The following is a 16,565-nucleotide window of genomic DNA, read 5'->3' on the forward strand; positions in this document are numbered from 1 at the left end:
TATCTTTCAAGTGGATTCCTTCTCCTATCCCCTAACTGGCCTCACTATTTCCAGGTCCCTCCCACTGACTGACACAAGTGTATCTTCTGCATTTATGCCAAAGTAATTTTTCTTAAATGCAAAACTGAAAAAATTCTGAAATGATTTTTGATTACAACATAAAAGATGAATTTCTTAGTTTGGAATGTCCTCACTTTTTACCGGTCATAAGGATGTATTTGCAGTTCCTTTAGTCTACTGTTTTTTTCCTCTCTTTGCCTCACTAAGGTTTTACTATTGAACTTTTCTCCTCTTGGCCAATCCTCTTTGTGCTACTTTTAGATTCAGCTCACTGTTCTCAGATAATGCACATCCTGTGCATAATTCTGATCAGAGCAAGTATTAAAATATATTGTACAGTTGATTTCTTGGTTTCTTGTATTTCCTTCAAGTATCTCTAAGACATGGATTATATCTTACTTTCTTTTTATTACTCAAACTTGTCAGTGAAGTTGTATTCTTTTAAACTGTCAGTGCTCAATAAGTGTTACAGAAAAGATGGAGCAGAAAGAAGGGACTTTTTCTGGGTACCACAAATGATTATGAAACTTGCCTTGATGAGTCACTATTGAAAAATCCTTATCTTCACTATCTTACTTTATATATAGGCCAAATCTTGAGGTATACAGATAAAGTAGGAACCTATTTATAAAATTCACAGAACTAACTAATGGACACCCCAAGACTCTGTACTTGAACCACTTCTTCTATCCATTTGCATTCACTTCTTTGGTGATTTCATCAACTTTCCTGGAATTAAATAGCATATATGCTGATGATTCCTAAATTTATGTCCCTAGTCCTAGTCCTCTCTTCTCAACTAGAGACTTATCTATCCAGTCGCTTATTCAGCATCACTGAATGATTAACAACTGCTCCAGCCATATTTGTCTGCCCTTCATGTTGCTTAAGGCAAAAATCTTTACATCATCTTTGACTTTTCTCTCTCACCCACATAAAATCTGCAAATCCTGTCTTGTGCCTTCTTAATATAGTCAAAATTTGACCTACTTTTCACCACTTTCATTTTGCCATTCTGCTCCAAACTACATATCTTGCTTGGCTTCTTACAGTAACTCCTAACTAGTCTTTCCCTACTTTCCCTTTAAGAAACTTAATACAACAGCCAGAATGGTCCTACTTACCTTAAGATCATATTTTTCCCTTCTTCTTAAGCTTTTAATTGCTTTTGATCCCACTATAAGGAAAAGCCAATGTCTTTACAATGGACTCAAAGGACTTACAATCTGGACCCCTTTTACTCCTCTGATCTCTCTTCTCAGAAGTCTCTAGACTCACGCTAGCCTTCTTCCAGGTCCCACTGCCTGTGACACTCTTATACTCTTCCCTGGATATCTTTATAGTTTGCTCTTTCACCTTCCAGTGTTTCCTCAAATACTACTTTTTTTAAGCAAGTCTTCTCTTTAGCTAGTGTCATTATTCCTATCTGTATTTTATTTTTCTCATGGCTCTTTCCATCTCATATACTATTTTTACTCACTCATGTTATTGTATCTTCTTCTGTCTATCCATATTGGAATGTAAGTTCCATGAAGGCAGGGATTTTGTCTTTTCTATGTATATGTCAGAATTTAGAACCACCTCTTGCATATCATAGTGCTCAATAAATATTTGTTGAATATGTGAATGAATCAATCATAGATTACACCCTAAATCTCTGGTTTTGAGATAGGATACATTCAATGATGGAAAAATTTACCCTTATACATATATATCACTCAGTGTATTATAAAACAACACTCAATGGAACATTTTGTTGTAGTGAGTTATACTGAATAATTTCTTGGCTTGTGCTGTTTTATTGATAGCTTTTACAACCTTAGAGTATGTGTGAGTTTTATGTAGTATAGAGGAATCATCTACTTCTTTTTTTTTTTTTCATCTACTTCTTTATAGTTTGTAGTCTTAAGGTATGGAACAAAATTCCCACAGAATTTTGAAATTGTGTGGGATAATGTGGAAAGAATATTCTTGAGATGGAAAAATGCAATTGCTGAAGTGTGTGTAGTATAGAGGATTCTATGTATGCATCTGTATGAATAGCAGGTTTGGAAGGAGAGTGGAATATCTTAGTAGTTTAGATGGTAACTCTTAACTCTTTTGTTGGCTGTGTTTTTGAAATCCAGATAATTATTTTCTCACCCTAAAAAAAGTATATGTGTCAAAATTTTATGTATACTTAAGGGGATTTATGGACTTGAAATAGGTACCCACAGTAGTTATGTAGACTACTAGGTAAGCCTTTTGGTACAGATGGAATAGTCTACCAAGTAGAACATCCTGAGTAACAGTCTGATAGAAGATTTTGTAAGAGTTGAAAATTTAACTTTTTCATGTGTAAGTAATTGTAAATATATAATAACGTTCTAAAAGATAACAAATATGTTATAAACACATATTGATAAATGTAAACTTGCAAATTATCTGTAAGGTAAATTGTTTGGACAGAGTGGTTTGATGTGTTATGTTTAGGGAATCAGCAGTGTTGAAGAAATGATATTAAGGACAAGAATGTACAGTACTCTGATTTTAGCAAACTATCTGACCATTATAATCAAAGGAGAAATAGTAGGCTGCATAAAGTTATAGGCTGAAAAAGAATCTGAGAAATCAGTCAAATCCAGCTTCCTACCTCTCTGAACACAACCCTGATGATGTGACCCTCCCAGTCATTTGAACACATCAGTAGTTGGAAATTGGAACTCATAAAGTTACTAGATTCTTCCTCCTGTTGGTTTTTTTTTCCCTCCTGTTGGTTTTAATTTGATAGATTTATCAGAGTTTCAATCTTCTTTCCTTTTCCTATACCTTCAGATTTTTAAAAATTTATTAATTTTTTTACACTTTTCACTATAATTTTCTAGTCTCTCAGCCTTCTCTCACATGACTTGTTCTCCAGATCTACTGTCATCCTAACTCTTCTTTCACAGACATGATGCTGTTTGTCATTATTCTTGAAATATGATGCCTACAACAGCACACAAGATTTTGTTAATGAGGTCTAACAATCACAAAGAGTATGAGAACTGTTGCTCCCTCAAACTGCATACTGTTGTTGATGTAGACCCAGATTGCATGAGCACTTTGGGGATCCATAGCAATCCTAACAATTGATAAAATGTATTGATCATTTATGATATTCCAGGCAAAGTGCTAAACGTTTTATATGCATTATATCCTTTTATCTTTTTGACAGTCTTACAAGTTGCAAACTATTACGAGTCTCATTTTAAGAGGAAAATGGAGCTTAGAGGTGTTACTTGCCTAATACCACCCAGCCAGTAATTGTGGGAGGTAGAATTCTCAGATCTGTCATTGTAAACTGGATTTTTAGCCACTGTGCTACTATATTTAAATGCCATGTTGCACTACCAGATTCTGTTGATTGAGTCTGCTGTCAATGAAATGTGGAGGCTTTCACATTAATTGCTATTGAACCAGATATTTTCAGTTCTTTAGTAGATTGGTATTTAATGTTGTTTGTCTTTATTTACAAGCTGTCATTAGAGGTTGTTGAGATTAATTTTTTCATTCATTCATATAACTAATTTTTCATAACATATGCTGCACAATTTCAGCACTTGACAAGATGCCTATAGTAGTCTATTAACAGAGTTTTTGCCCAAAGTTAGTAAGGACCTATTAACCAGGAATTTTTGGTGATAGTTTTCCTGCAATCTACAAATCTGTCTCACAGCACTATAAACCAGTCTCTGTTTCTTATTTTATCCACAGGGATTTTAATGAGCTGTAGGAAAAAAGTATTATCGTTCATTTACTAATGATTTTTTTTCAAATTGAGAGTTAATAATTGTTTTCTTTCTGGATAGCCAGTGAAATAGTGTTTCTAAGGTTAGTTTAGAAGTTTAGAGAAAGTTCTGATGATAAACGCAAAATACTAGTTCATTTTTTTTCAATTGATAGATCAGTATAACCAGATAACTTATATAATGTAGGCAGAGAATGATTTCATTTTACACAGTGGTGATAATCATTAACATTTATAAGATAACTTATACTTAAAAATCCTTTTAAAAACAATCTCATTTAATTTCCCCATTTATATGTAAAGTATGTAGCATTCATCTTGCAGTTTTTGAAATGAAAAACTGAAATTTAGGATCACACAACTTAAGGGATTTCTGGGTGGCTCAGTGGTTGAGTGCCTTTGGCGCAGGTGGTGATCTGGAATCGAGTCCTGCAGCAGGGGGTCTGCTTCTCCCTCTGCCTCTCTCTCGGTCTTTCATGAATAAATAAATAAAATCTAAAAAAAAAAAGGTCACACAACTTGAGAATGATTTAGGTCTCGAGACTTAGTTTTCTAGTTCTATATCCTATATTCTTTCCATAATGTCACACTGCTTCTCAATGATTTAAATGAAAGCATTGGATGAGGAAAGGCCAGTGAAGGGGTTGAAAGCATAAAGTGTGCTTTTGGTAATTAAATAAAATAGTTGAGAGTTCAAGGTTGAATCTAATGAATTAGATTCCACCTATAAAGAGAAAAGAAGAAAATATCCAGAAAGAGATAATGAAGAAATTTTCTGACACAAGTAAAATGATTTAAGATCATAATATATTTGGTCACAAAACGGTTTTAAATACTCCTAAAATTGAGAGTAATAATTCTTATAAATTTAGATTTTTGACATTGAAGAAATTGGTGTTATTTGGGATGTTTAAGCTATAGACTTACTTGAGAATGAATCACTAATATAATTTTCTTTAAAGCTTTTTAATGGGACAATTAAATTTTTTTGTGTGTCTAGGCACATTTAAAAGTACTAGTTTAGATTGAAGAGTTTTGTACTGTCAGTCATTAGCTTTCAAGTATTAAATTTTAGCTTATAGCATCTCATATGTCTACTTTCTAGATGAAAAAGTTCAATACTGGTTGAGTAACACTGGTAAATATTTTTTCTATGAAGTTGCAGTGTGTAAACTTTAAGAATGAAGCTTCACTACTTGGAAATGAAGATATTTATTATTCTAGATAAATAGTTTATCTCTTAAAATCATATTTATAATTTAAGGTTAACACAATGCCAAATTCAGAAATTTTTTTTGTGAAATTTATCTAAATATATTAAAGTAACTTAGGAAATCCCTTTGTTCAAAATGTCAACGTGTATATGTTCATGTATTTACAGGTAAATGATACTCATGTAACAGCTGCTATGTATGTGACTTGATTATCAGTTTCCTTGATATCAAAGAAATACTACAAATAAAATTAAAGATTCAGCAAAAAAAAAAAGGGTAAAAAATGTCAGGGCTTGAAAGCTAAATAATCCTTAACTGAGTATCTAGTGTATCAAACAACTAAACTATTCTCAGAAAAATAAAGTATAAATTTATGCCATTAGATATTGCTTAGTATTTCCTGATTAATTTTTAGCTTTACTATGAAGAAGCTTCAGAATCTGACTTTTGGAATGGTTTTTATGACAGTTTTACACATGGAGAATATAATATGGATAAGAAGGACATTTTATGCATATTTTGCAAAAACTATGCAGATGCAAAATATTCTAACTTGAGCATACATTTTCACAGGTTTTCCAGATTCATATAGCCCACAAGCCATCTTAAGAAAGTTCTGTATTCTCCAGATCCTACATAAACCTCTGCTAAGTGAATTAAAGTCAACACACTTCACAATATATCCTAAAGTCCATATCCTTTTCACCAATGAAATTGGGCTCAGAAGTTAAAAAAAAAAAAAAAGGAAGAAAGATAATTGAATGTTTACTGTATATGTCACAGCAGAGTTGGATTTCATCTTAAACCTTGTGTTTGTCACTTTTCCTCATTTCTTACTCTTCAGGAGTGTCGTGGTACCTGTTAAGAAGCCACCTCCAGGTAGTTTGGCTGTAACCACTGTGGGAGCCACTGCTGCTGGAAGTGGGCTGGCAACAGGCAGTACCTCTAATATATTTGCTGCTACTGGAGCTACACCAAAAAGTATGATAAATACAACAGGTATTGTCCTTATATATTTTTGTGATACCTCATCTTTTTCTTTCTGTTTTCTATATCTCCATTTTTCTGCTTATTTGATCTTAAAAAAATAAAATGCCCTGATCATTTAAGATTATCATAACCTTTAAGAAGGTTCTATTTTATGTTACTACCTTTCAGAATTTGTCTGTACTTCTAAGACATATTTTTTTAGTGGTCATTTTAGAGGACACTATTGGTTTTTGTTTTGAGTCTTCTCAAAACAGTGCTATTTACTTTCAGAGTTAAATAAAATTGCTGAAAGGTATTTGGGGAGCAAAACCAAAAGATAATTTAAACACTGCAGTTTGATATATAAAAATCAATAAATTGTATCAAGAATATCATTAAATACGTTAGTGAGTGTAAATAGATTTAGTGATGTTTACTAGCTGAATCCTAATATATCTTTTTATGAAATCCTCTAAGGAAAAACAGAGCTCCCTTAAGAACCTTGACATATGCAAGAGCCTCAACGGGGGAAAAAATGCATGTGAATAAGAAACATTATTTGACATTGAATTACTTTATGTACGTAGATTGCAGTGGTATCCATATCCAGTTCATTGTCCAACATTTTCCTAATGATTCTAGGAACAAAAAATTCCAAATCACTACAAAATTTTAAAGCCTGCCTAAAATAACCATTATTTTTTAAATTTCCAGAAATGTTCCTGTTGATTATTAGCTAAATAAATCCTTACCCAAATCTTTGTGATTCCATTTTAGGTATTTATACAACGCAAGATGATCCCTGACTTTTCTTCCCTGACTATAGTAGCCTTCTCTTCTCCAAACTGTATAGCCTTGAACTTTACCATCTATTATCATTACTTAGAATCTTCCCATTTTTATTAATTTCATAGCTCTTCTATGTGCTTTCTGTATCTATCTTGTTTATCATACCACCTGAATCTGACATACCATGAACAACACATTTATGGGGTTGTAGTAAGTAGAATATACTCTATCAAGCATATTTACATTAGCAAATAAACATTATAGATGGCATTGTGTTAAAGAACATAACATTTTTGGTTTATCTATATTGTAAATAAATATATCCAACTTGTCTGAAGATTTTAAAGTTTTTCTACACAGTTTATAACCTTATTTTTTATATTCATTCTGTTTTATAGAAATAGGAAGAAAAATACTTTTCTTTTACCAAAATATATATATGTTAAGATTTTTCAAATATGTCAGTGTAGTAAAAGATATCTACATTTAGTGTCTATTGAATAATTCCTTATTTTTAAAAGATAGGTTAAAGGAAAATAAAATTACCTCATTACCTCTTTTTTGTCTTTATATGAAACAAGTTATAACATTTTCTTATAATTTCTATTTTATGAATAGATATAGGAAGTGATCATAGCAAGGAGCCTAGAGATAGTATAAATTATATAATTTTACAGTGGAAAATAAAATGTAATTAAACATCCTCCTCAGAAATATATACAAACACACACACACACACAACACACATTTTGTATGCCAACACCTAAACTGGGCCTATTGTCCAGTTTAGATTTTGGCAAGTAGATGCTATATAAGTTTTGCGGCAGAAATCCCAGTAAGCAATTCAGTTTTATGGGATGTAGTGTGAGATAAGATAATATTCAGGAACACTAGATGTCCCTCAACTCCACAGCTCTTTAATATACTTACATGGTGTATTCTAGAAAAGTCTGTTCCAAAGTGGCATCTTCATATCGTTGAGGAGAACTCATTATTTTAAAATCAGGTACAATTATATTCATTATAGCCCTCCTTAAAACCATCATTTTATCAAAATAAACATTTGATGCTCCAGTGCCACAAATTTATGCTCAATTTATTGTGAATTGTATCTTAAGTAGTGAAAACTAAAAATATTACAATATAGCAATAAAAACATAAATTTTTCATCTAAATTTGAATTGTCTTAGCCTCATTTTAGCTAAAATTATTTTCATTTCTTGATATCTTTTATTTATACCCCCTTTGTGTTATGTAGTTGTTAGATTAATTTAAGTAAGTCAACTAGATTTTAATGCAACAACTATTATTTATAATTATAAAGAGTTATTAGTGTACTAATGGCCAAATGATTTTTTTAATTGTTGAATTCTGTTTGACATTCATATGAGTAAGTCTTCAAATCAGATAGTAATATAATAATTATTTTAAGTAAGTTTATGTTTAAGGCTAAAAATTATTATTTTGGGAACAGGTGCCGTGGATTCAGGGTCCTCCTCCTCTTCCTCCTCTTCTAGTTTTGTGAATGGTGCTACCAGCAAAAACCTTCCAGCTGTACAAACTGTTGCTCCAATGCCAGAAGACTCGGCTGAAAACATGAGGTATACATAACTATTTGTTTATACTCATTATACAACTCTACCCTCAAGCATTAAAATACAGTAAATACAAAAGTATAGTTAAGAATTCTTGAGAATGGTTAATTATGAATTTTGTGATGACATTTCATAATTGTATTATCCTGATATTTTTAAAAACCACCTGCTTTATTTCAGAGCCTAAACAGAGATGGTGAGTGGTTTTCAGACATTGACTCTGGTGAATTTGTAATCTATTGTCATATGGCATATTACTATTTCCAATAAAGTAAAAATGTGCACAAATGGTAACATGAAAATATTGTGCATCTTTGTGGTGGAGATGAAAAATTTATAATATAGACAATCTGCAAAGTTATATGTAATACATATGTAATTGAAACTTGAGTAAACAAACATCTTTTTTATCGTGCTTAATGGATAAAAATTTATAGTAGCACATCACAAAGCATTCCTAGAAGAGACTAGTCCACACACTCTTAGAGTTAAATTGTATACATGTAGGTGTGGGTGTGTGTGTTCACATTTTAAATTCAAGAATTACACAAATACAGTTTAAAAGCTCAGTGAAACAGTGAAGACATGATACCATCACCCAAGTCAAAAAATAGAATATTCCAAGTACCCCAGAACCCCCCAGCTTGTGTTCCTTTTCCTGTCAGTAACCTTGCTCCTCTTCAGATTCATAAACTTGACTTTTAATAAGGTTATCTTTGTCTTTTTTGAATTTTATGTAAATGGAATTGCATAGTATGTGTTCTTTTGTCTGTAGGGTCTTTTGTTCACCTTGTTTATGAAAAACATCCATGTTGTATATAGTAATAGTTTACTTATTTTTATTCCATTTTTATTCCTTTGTGGGTGGATACTATAATTTATTACTCTGTTTTACTGATGATGGACATTTGGAATTTTCTAGATTTAGACTGTTACACATGTTGCTTTTTATATAGTGATGCTGCTTGTACATTACTCTTGGGTGTATCACACATATATTTGCACTCATATCTGCTGATTGATTTGATTGTGCATGTTCAATTTTATTAGATAATGCCAAATAGTTTTCCAAAGTGGTCATGAAAGTTTACTAACTTACCAGCAGCATATGAAAGTTCCTGTTTCTTCATATCTTTAATATTAGTGCTTAATAATGTCACTCTTATATTTTAGCCATTTTGGTGGAAGTATTTTATTGTATTTATAGTTTGTATTTTCCTTGTGATTAATGGCATTGAGTAACTTCTTACATATTTATAGGTCTTTTCATTTCATTCTTTTGTGATTTGCCTGTTGAAATCTCTTGCCCATTTTTAAAAATTGAATTGTTTTTCTTCTTATTCATTTGTAAGGTTCTTTATGCATTTGAAAACGATCCCTTTGAAGATTATATGTTATATCTATATTGATATATCTATATCTATATCTTTAATTCTGTGACTTTTCGATTCATTTATGTTATCTGTTTTGGTCCATAGAAGTTGTTTTGGTCCACTTAAACTCAGTTTGTTGTCTGTGTTAGTGCTTTCTCTGTGGTAGATGAAATCTTTGCCTAATTTTCCCTGCCTTATGTTCTGGCTGCTTTATCTTTTATATTTATATGTATAGTCCATCCAGAATTGAGTTTTGTGAATTTAATGAAGTAGGAGTAATGTGGGTGTCAGGATGACTCAGCATTGTTTATTTGAAAAACTCTTACTTTCTCCCATGCTCTGCCACTTCGTCACAAATCAGGTGCCCCTAACTGCTGGATTCTGGTTTGCCAGTCTGTTCTGCCCCATTTCCCTGCCTGTATGTGTATCCTTGTGGCATACTGTCATAATTAGTTGTAAGTTTAATAAAGATCTGGATCTGGTTGATTAAGATCTTTCCACCTTGTCCTTTTCTTTCTCAAGTAAGTCTGAGGTATTCTTGATACTTAGCATTCTATTTAAATTTCAGAATCAGTTTGTCAGTTATCCATCTTAAAAAAAATCTTGATGGAGTTTTGGTTAGGAATGGAATTCATAGATCTGTTGCAACTATAGATATTCAATATTGAAATTTTCAAACTATAAGCATCATATATTCCTTTCATTTCTTTGTTTTTTAAAATAATTTTCCTAGTAACAATATTTAGTTTTCTAGGTAGAAAGCTTACATGTTCCTATTTCATTTATTCTTAGGATTTTAATAGTTTGTATTTGTATCTTATTCCTCTAGTTTTCAAATCAATATTGAGGCCATTTGTTTATGTTGTTCAACTCAATAAAAATATTCATTTTGATTGTATATTTTTTAAGATTATATTTATTTATTCATGAAAGACAGAGAGAGAGAGAGAGAGAGAGAGAGAGAGAAAGAGAGAGAGAGGCAGAGACACAGGCAGAAGGAGAAGCAGACACCATGCAGGAAGCCCGATGTGGGACTCAATCCTGGGTCTCCAGGACCACAACCTGGGCCGAAGGCGGCACTGAGCCACTGAGCCACCCAGGCTGCCCTGGTTGTACATTTTAATGAGTTTTGATCAGTTTACATACCTATATAACCACCTATCACCCTAGAAAGTTTCCTTTTCCTCTATAACCACCTATCACCCTAGAAAGTTTCCTTTTCCTCCATATGTAATTAATCCATCTTTGCCTCAGGCAAACACTTATGTACTTTTTAATATTATAACTTAAATTTGACTCTTCTAGGGCTTCATATAGATGGAATCATATAGAATATACTTTTTTGTGTCTATCTTCTTTTACTCCCAGCTTTTAAGTTTCTGAGATTCATCCATGTCTTTTTGTTTACTTCTGTGGACATTTGAGTACATCTTGTCTTGGACATACATTCTTGGATAAATAACTTAGAGTAAAATTGCTGGTTGTATAGTAAGTATATACTTATCCATATAAGAAACTGCTATTTTGTAAAGTGGTTGTATCCTATTATATTCCTGTCAACAATACGTAAAAGTACTACTCTGTTCTCCATTCTTGTCAACCCTGGTATTGTTAATCTTTTTAATTTAAGACTCTGTAGTCGCTGGGTAAGCATCTCATTTGGTTTTATTTTCTATTTTCCTAATGATTAATGATGAGAAGGCTTTTTAAATACATAACTCAATCATTATAATACTGTCTATAGTTTATTATTTTCTTTTTTTTAATATTTCAATTTTTTTTATTTACTTATGATAGTCACACAGAAAGAGAGAGAGAGAGAGAGGCAGAGACACAGGCAGAGGGAGAAGCAGGCTCCATGCACCGGGAGCCCAACGTGGGATTCGATCCCGGGTCTCCAGGATTGTGCCCTGGGCCAAAGGCAGATGCCAAACCGCTGCGCCACCTAGGGATCCCCTCTTTATTATTTTCTATGTTTAAGAGTCATTTGTAGTTTTAGTTACATTTATCCTTGAGTGTTTGAGAATTCATCAATGAAGCCAAATATAAATGGAATTTTCTTTATGGGAGAGTTTTAAATTACAAATTAAGTTTCTTTAACGGATAAGTGACTATTCAAATTTTTGTTCTTTGGGGAGTTTTTTGTTTTTTTTTTGTTTTTTTGTTTTTTTTTTTTTTGGCTTTTCTCCATCAGTTTTGGTCATTTGTGACTTCTAGGAATTTAGCCATCTTATCTAAATTGTTGGATTAATTGCCATAAAGTTTTTATTTTTTTTCATTATATTAAAATATTTGTAGGAGGCATGCCTGGGTGGCTCAGTGGTTGAGCATCTGCTTTCAGGCTAGGGCGTGATCCCAGGGTCCTGGGATTGAGTACTGCTTTGGGCTCCTCTAAGGGAGCCTGGTTCTCCCTCTTCTTATTCCTATGTCTCTGCTTCCCTCTCTCTGTGTCTCTCAGGAAAAAATTAAAAATCTTTAAAAAAAAGAACACTAGGAAAAAACATTAAAAAAATAAAATAATAAAATAAAATATTTGTAGGATCTCAGGGCACCTGAATGGCTTAGTCTGTTAAGCATTTGCCTTCAGCTCAGGTCATGATCCCAGAGTCCCGGATCAAGCCCCACATCAAACTCCCTACTCAGCGGGGAGTCTGCTTTTCCCTTTCTCTCTGTCCCCCCCTCAGCTCATGCGTTCTCTCTCTCTTCCTCACTCTCTCTCAAATAAATAAATAAAATTTTTAAAAATAAAATATTTGTAGGATTGCTAATGATGTTCTCTCTTTCATCTCAGATTTTGTTAATTTGTCTTTTCTCATTTTATTATTATTAGAATAGCTATTGATTTTTCAATATTAGATTTTTTCCAGAAATCAGCTATTAGCTTCTTTTATTTATTTTTTTGTTTTCTATTACACTGAATTTTGCTCTTATTAATTCCTTTTCATTATTCAAGACTTACTTGCTTTTTTCTTTCTAGTTTTTTTCTCTTTCTAGATTCCTAATCTAAGTTTCCACTTAAACTATGGCCCATGAGCTAAATCTGCCTGTCATCAGTTTATATTAAAAATAAACTTGTATTGGTATATAGTCATATCATTTGTTTACAGATTGCTTGTGCTTGCTTTCACATTACAATGGCAGAATTAAGTTGTTACAACTTCTGTATAGTATTGCTTAAAATATTTAGTACCTTTAGAGAAAGGTACTTACCTTTAGAGAAAACATTTGCTGACCCTTTGCTTAAATCATTGATTTTTGGTTTTTCTTCTTTTCTAATAAAAGCTTTTAAAACCACAACTTTCCCTAAAGGATTGTTTTATCTGTATTTCACAAATTTCATTATGATGTTTTAACTTTCATTCAGTATTTTTTCAACATTTCCCTACATTTTCTTCTTTGATTCATAGGTGTTTCAGAGGTGCATTTTGAAATTGACCTTTTCTCATTTTAACATAATGCTGTAAGATCCATCCAGCTTGTTCAGTAGGTTCTTCCATTTGTATTTCTTAGTAGTATTCCATGGTATGGATATATGACAGTTCATTTAACCATTCACCCACTGTAGGCCATTTAGGTTTTTTCCAGTTTTTGGCTTTTATGAGAAAAGTTGCAATGAACGTTTGTTTTTTGTAAACATAACTTCTCATTTCTCTGGAATATGTTCAAGAGTGAGATTCCTGAGCTGTATGCTAAGTACCTGACTTGTTTTATTTAAAAAAAAAAATCTGTACCAACAATGTATACATAGTCCAGTTTCTCTCGATTTTTACCCACTTTTGGTGTTGTCTTTTTTAAGTCATTCTGATAGGTATCAGTACGAGGCACTGATATCTCCTTGTGGTCCTAATTTGTCTTATCATATTCCTAATGGATGATTCTGAACATCTTTTTGTATGTTTTTGTCATCAGTATTAAAATACCTCTTCATTGAAATAGCTGTTCATGTTTTTTGCCCATTTCATACTTGGATCGCTTTCTTAATTTTAAGCCTTGAGAGTTCATTATATTTTCTAAATACCAGTCGTTTTTCAGAAATGTGCTTTGCAGTTGTTTTCTTCTAGACTGTGGACTCTTGTTTCATCCTTTTAATAGGTTCTTTGGCAGAGGAAAACTGCATTTTTGTTGTAGTCTAACTTACCATGTTGTCATGTCTAAGAATTCTTCCCCCCTCTGAGTCCTAAAGATTCTCTCATATGTTTTCCATTAAGTTCTATGGCTTCATAAACAGTTTCACTTTTAAGTCTGTGTCCCATCTTGAGCTAATTTTTGTATAAGGTATGAGATTTATATTGAGGTTTGTCTGCGATTATTCAGTTGCTCTAGCACTATTTATTCAAAAGGGTGTTCTTCCTCCTAAGGCATGCTTTTAAGGTATTTAAAGGCAAGTCTAGAGTTGTTTTTTTTTCCCTGGGCTAATATTGTCACACTAAGAAAATGAGCTGGGATATCTCCTGAATGCTCAGTGTATTTAATGAGGTCTTTACATCCTGGCCAGAAAGACTAGACACTTCTCAGACCTGTGTGAGAGATAGGAAACGTTTATGCTATAGCTTCTTCATAATTGTTCTTTCATCAGAATTTGTTCTATTTTAACCTTGAAAGCTTTCAGGTGTCACATACATAGATTGTTATTCAGTGAAAGTCTCTGATTATTGGAATCATTTCTCTTTATAACTCTTTCCTCTTGGGTATTCTATCCTTCCAATTCTATTCACCTTGACCTGCCTGAACTATGGTTTTACTCTTGTCAACCCAAAATGGTTGCTGGATTCTGTATTTGCCTTAAAAGGGGAAATACCTCCATGCAAGAAACGTAAATAATGGTGAAAATCATTTCATTTTTTTTCTTCCCTTGGGTTTTATGGTCTTGTGCTATCTGTGTTGTCTGAAAATATTTGTTCTCTATATTTTGTACACTTTTCTAGTTAACATGGGAGGTAATTCTAAACCATCTTATTCCTTGAAAGTGAAAAATGGAATTTGATATTTTTATAAGTTATTTCTTTCATAAATTTCAGTTTTTAATTGTATTGCTGTCATATACAGACCATTTTGGTATGTTGAACTAATATCCTAAAACTTTTAACTACTTATTCCTAATTATTTATCTATAACTCTTTCTAAGTAAATGTATGTACACAGTCATTTCATCTGAGAATATTGGCAGTTTTATCCTCTATTATAATCCTTACCCTTTATTTGTTTTTCTTGTATTATATTACCACCTAGTACCTCAAATGCAATTTTCTTTAAAAAATTCTATATAAAAAAAGCATTATTTTCTTCATTTCAGAAGGAAAGCTTTGAACATCATTAATTATGATGTTTCCTATCTATTTACTATAGATACTTTTATCAAATATAAGACATCTCTTGTGTTTATAATTAACCAAGAGTTGCTATGATTAGGTTTATTGAATTCTATATTGTATTTTTTATTTAATTTTTTTGTGTACTCCTTTTTCTGCTAAATGTGGTCTATTTGATATATTTTTAAATGCTACACAAATTTTGAGTTCCTAGAAGAAATCATATATCTTATATAATTCTTTATTATCTCTTTATATATATTCTCTTTTTGTGTCTATCTCTCTCTGTCTCTAACTCTGAGTATTTTTTTAACCTTAGTCCATTTTACTAATTCTTTCTTTAGTTGTTTCTAATCTTCTGTATTGTTAATATAAATTTTTTGGTTAAGTACTGGAATTTCCATTTTTTAATAGTTTTTCTCTTCTAATGGTCAAACCTGTCTATAATTTTCATGAGTATGTGAAATATAAGTACTTTAAAGTTTTTGTTTCACTATTTGGCTTCTGGACTATCTGGGTGATTTTGTGTTTCTCTTGGTATTTGATAATATTATTTTTCTCTACTTTAATGTCTTTTATTTTTATTCTAGTTTGAAGAATCTAGTACATTAAAGAATATAAATGTACAAAACGGTGGATTTTTCCAGAAAGAAATTACATTTGCCTCTTGTAGGCACTATTAATTCTACATGACATAATGTAGTCAAGATTATAGTGCTACTCTTTTTCTAGTTTACCAGCATTCTAAGGTGTAGGTCTACAGCATCCTAACTTGAATTATATGAGTTTTTCTTAACTCTCCTTGCCTTTGATGGGTCCTGAACATCAGTTTTTCCCCATAGGTTTGTTAAAAATTTTGTTCAACCGCTGGCTCATTGACTGCTTCTTCTAAACCATGCTTATATGAGAAAAATGGCGCAAATACCAAAATCACCTCTTTTAGGATTTCTTCCTTTTAGAGATCATGATCAAATAATTGGTCCCTGTCTTAATGTTCTATTATCCTTAAAGAAGTATTTTTCTTTTGGTTTGGTTTTTATCTAGTTTTGTTCTCAACAGGATGATCAGTTGATTACTAACAGTAGAAATCCAGATTATGTTTGCATAGATAGTTTATTCTCCTTTATTAAATTGAGTATAAACCTTAAAATGGTTTATTTTTTCTTTTTAACCACTGCTTTCAACTAGATTATGTCATATCCATTCTGGCCCTTAATTACATCATGGGCAAATTTGATTATGTTGTAATCTTCAAATTATAAAAAAATTAGTTGAGTATAATGTAAATTCTAATATCGCATCAAATAAAAACCTCTTCAGGGCAGGCCGGGTGGCTCAGCGGTTTAGCGCCACCTTCAGACCAGGGAGTGATCCTGGAGACCCAATCGTGGCCCGCGTCAGACTCCCTACACGGAGCCTGCTTCTCCCTCTGCCTGTGTCTCTGCCTCTTTCTCTCTCTCTATGTCTATCATGAATAAATAAATAAA

At 32.1% G+C, this 16,565-nt stretch overlaps 1 protein-coding gene across 2 annotated transcripts in view; it reads left to right on the plus strand.

Moving 5' to 3' along the window:
• NBEA (neurobeachin) overlaps positions 1–16,565 on the plus strand; it is a 672,481-nt gene that overhangs the window by 247,683 nt on the left and 408,233 nt on the right. For both annotated transcript variants that reach the window (XM_055317362.1, XM_055317363.1), the window contains exons 31-32: positions 5,888–6,042; positions 8,276–8,402. In XM_055317362.1, coding sequence (XP_055173337.1) covers positions 5,888–6,042; positions 8,276–8,402 — 282 coding nt within the window. The remainder of the gene's footprint in view (positions 1–5,887; positions 6,043–8,275; positions 8,403–16,565) is intronic.

This window comes from Nyctereutes procyonoides, unplaced genomic scaffold (genome assembly GCF_905146905.1).
Source record: "Nyctereutes procyonoides isolate TBG_1078 unplaced genomic scaffold, NYPRO_anot_genome, whole genome shotgun sequence".
In the NCBI taxonomy this organism is placed as follows: Eukaryota; Metazoa; Chordata; class Mammalia; order Carnivora; family Canidae; genus Nyctereutes; species Nyctereutes procyonoides.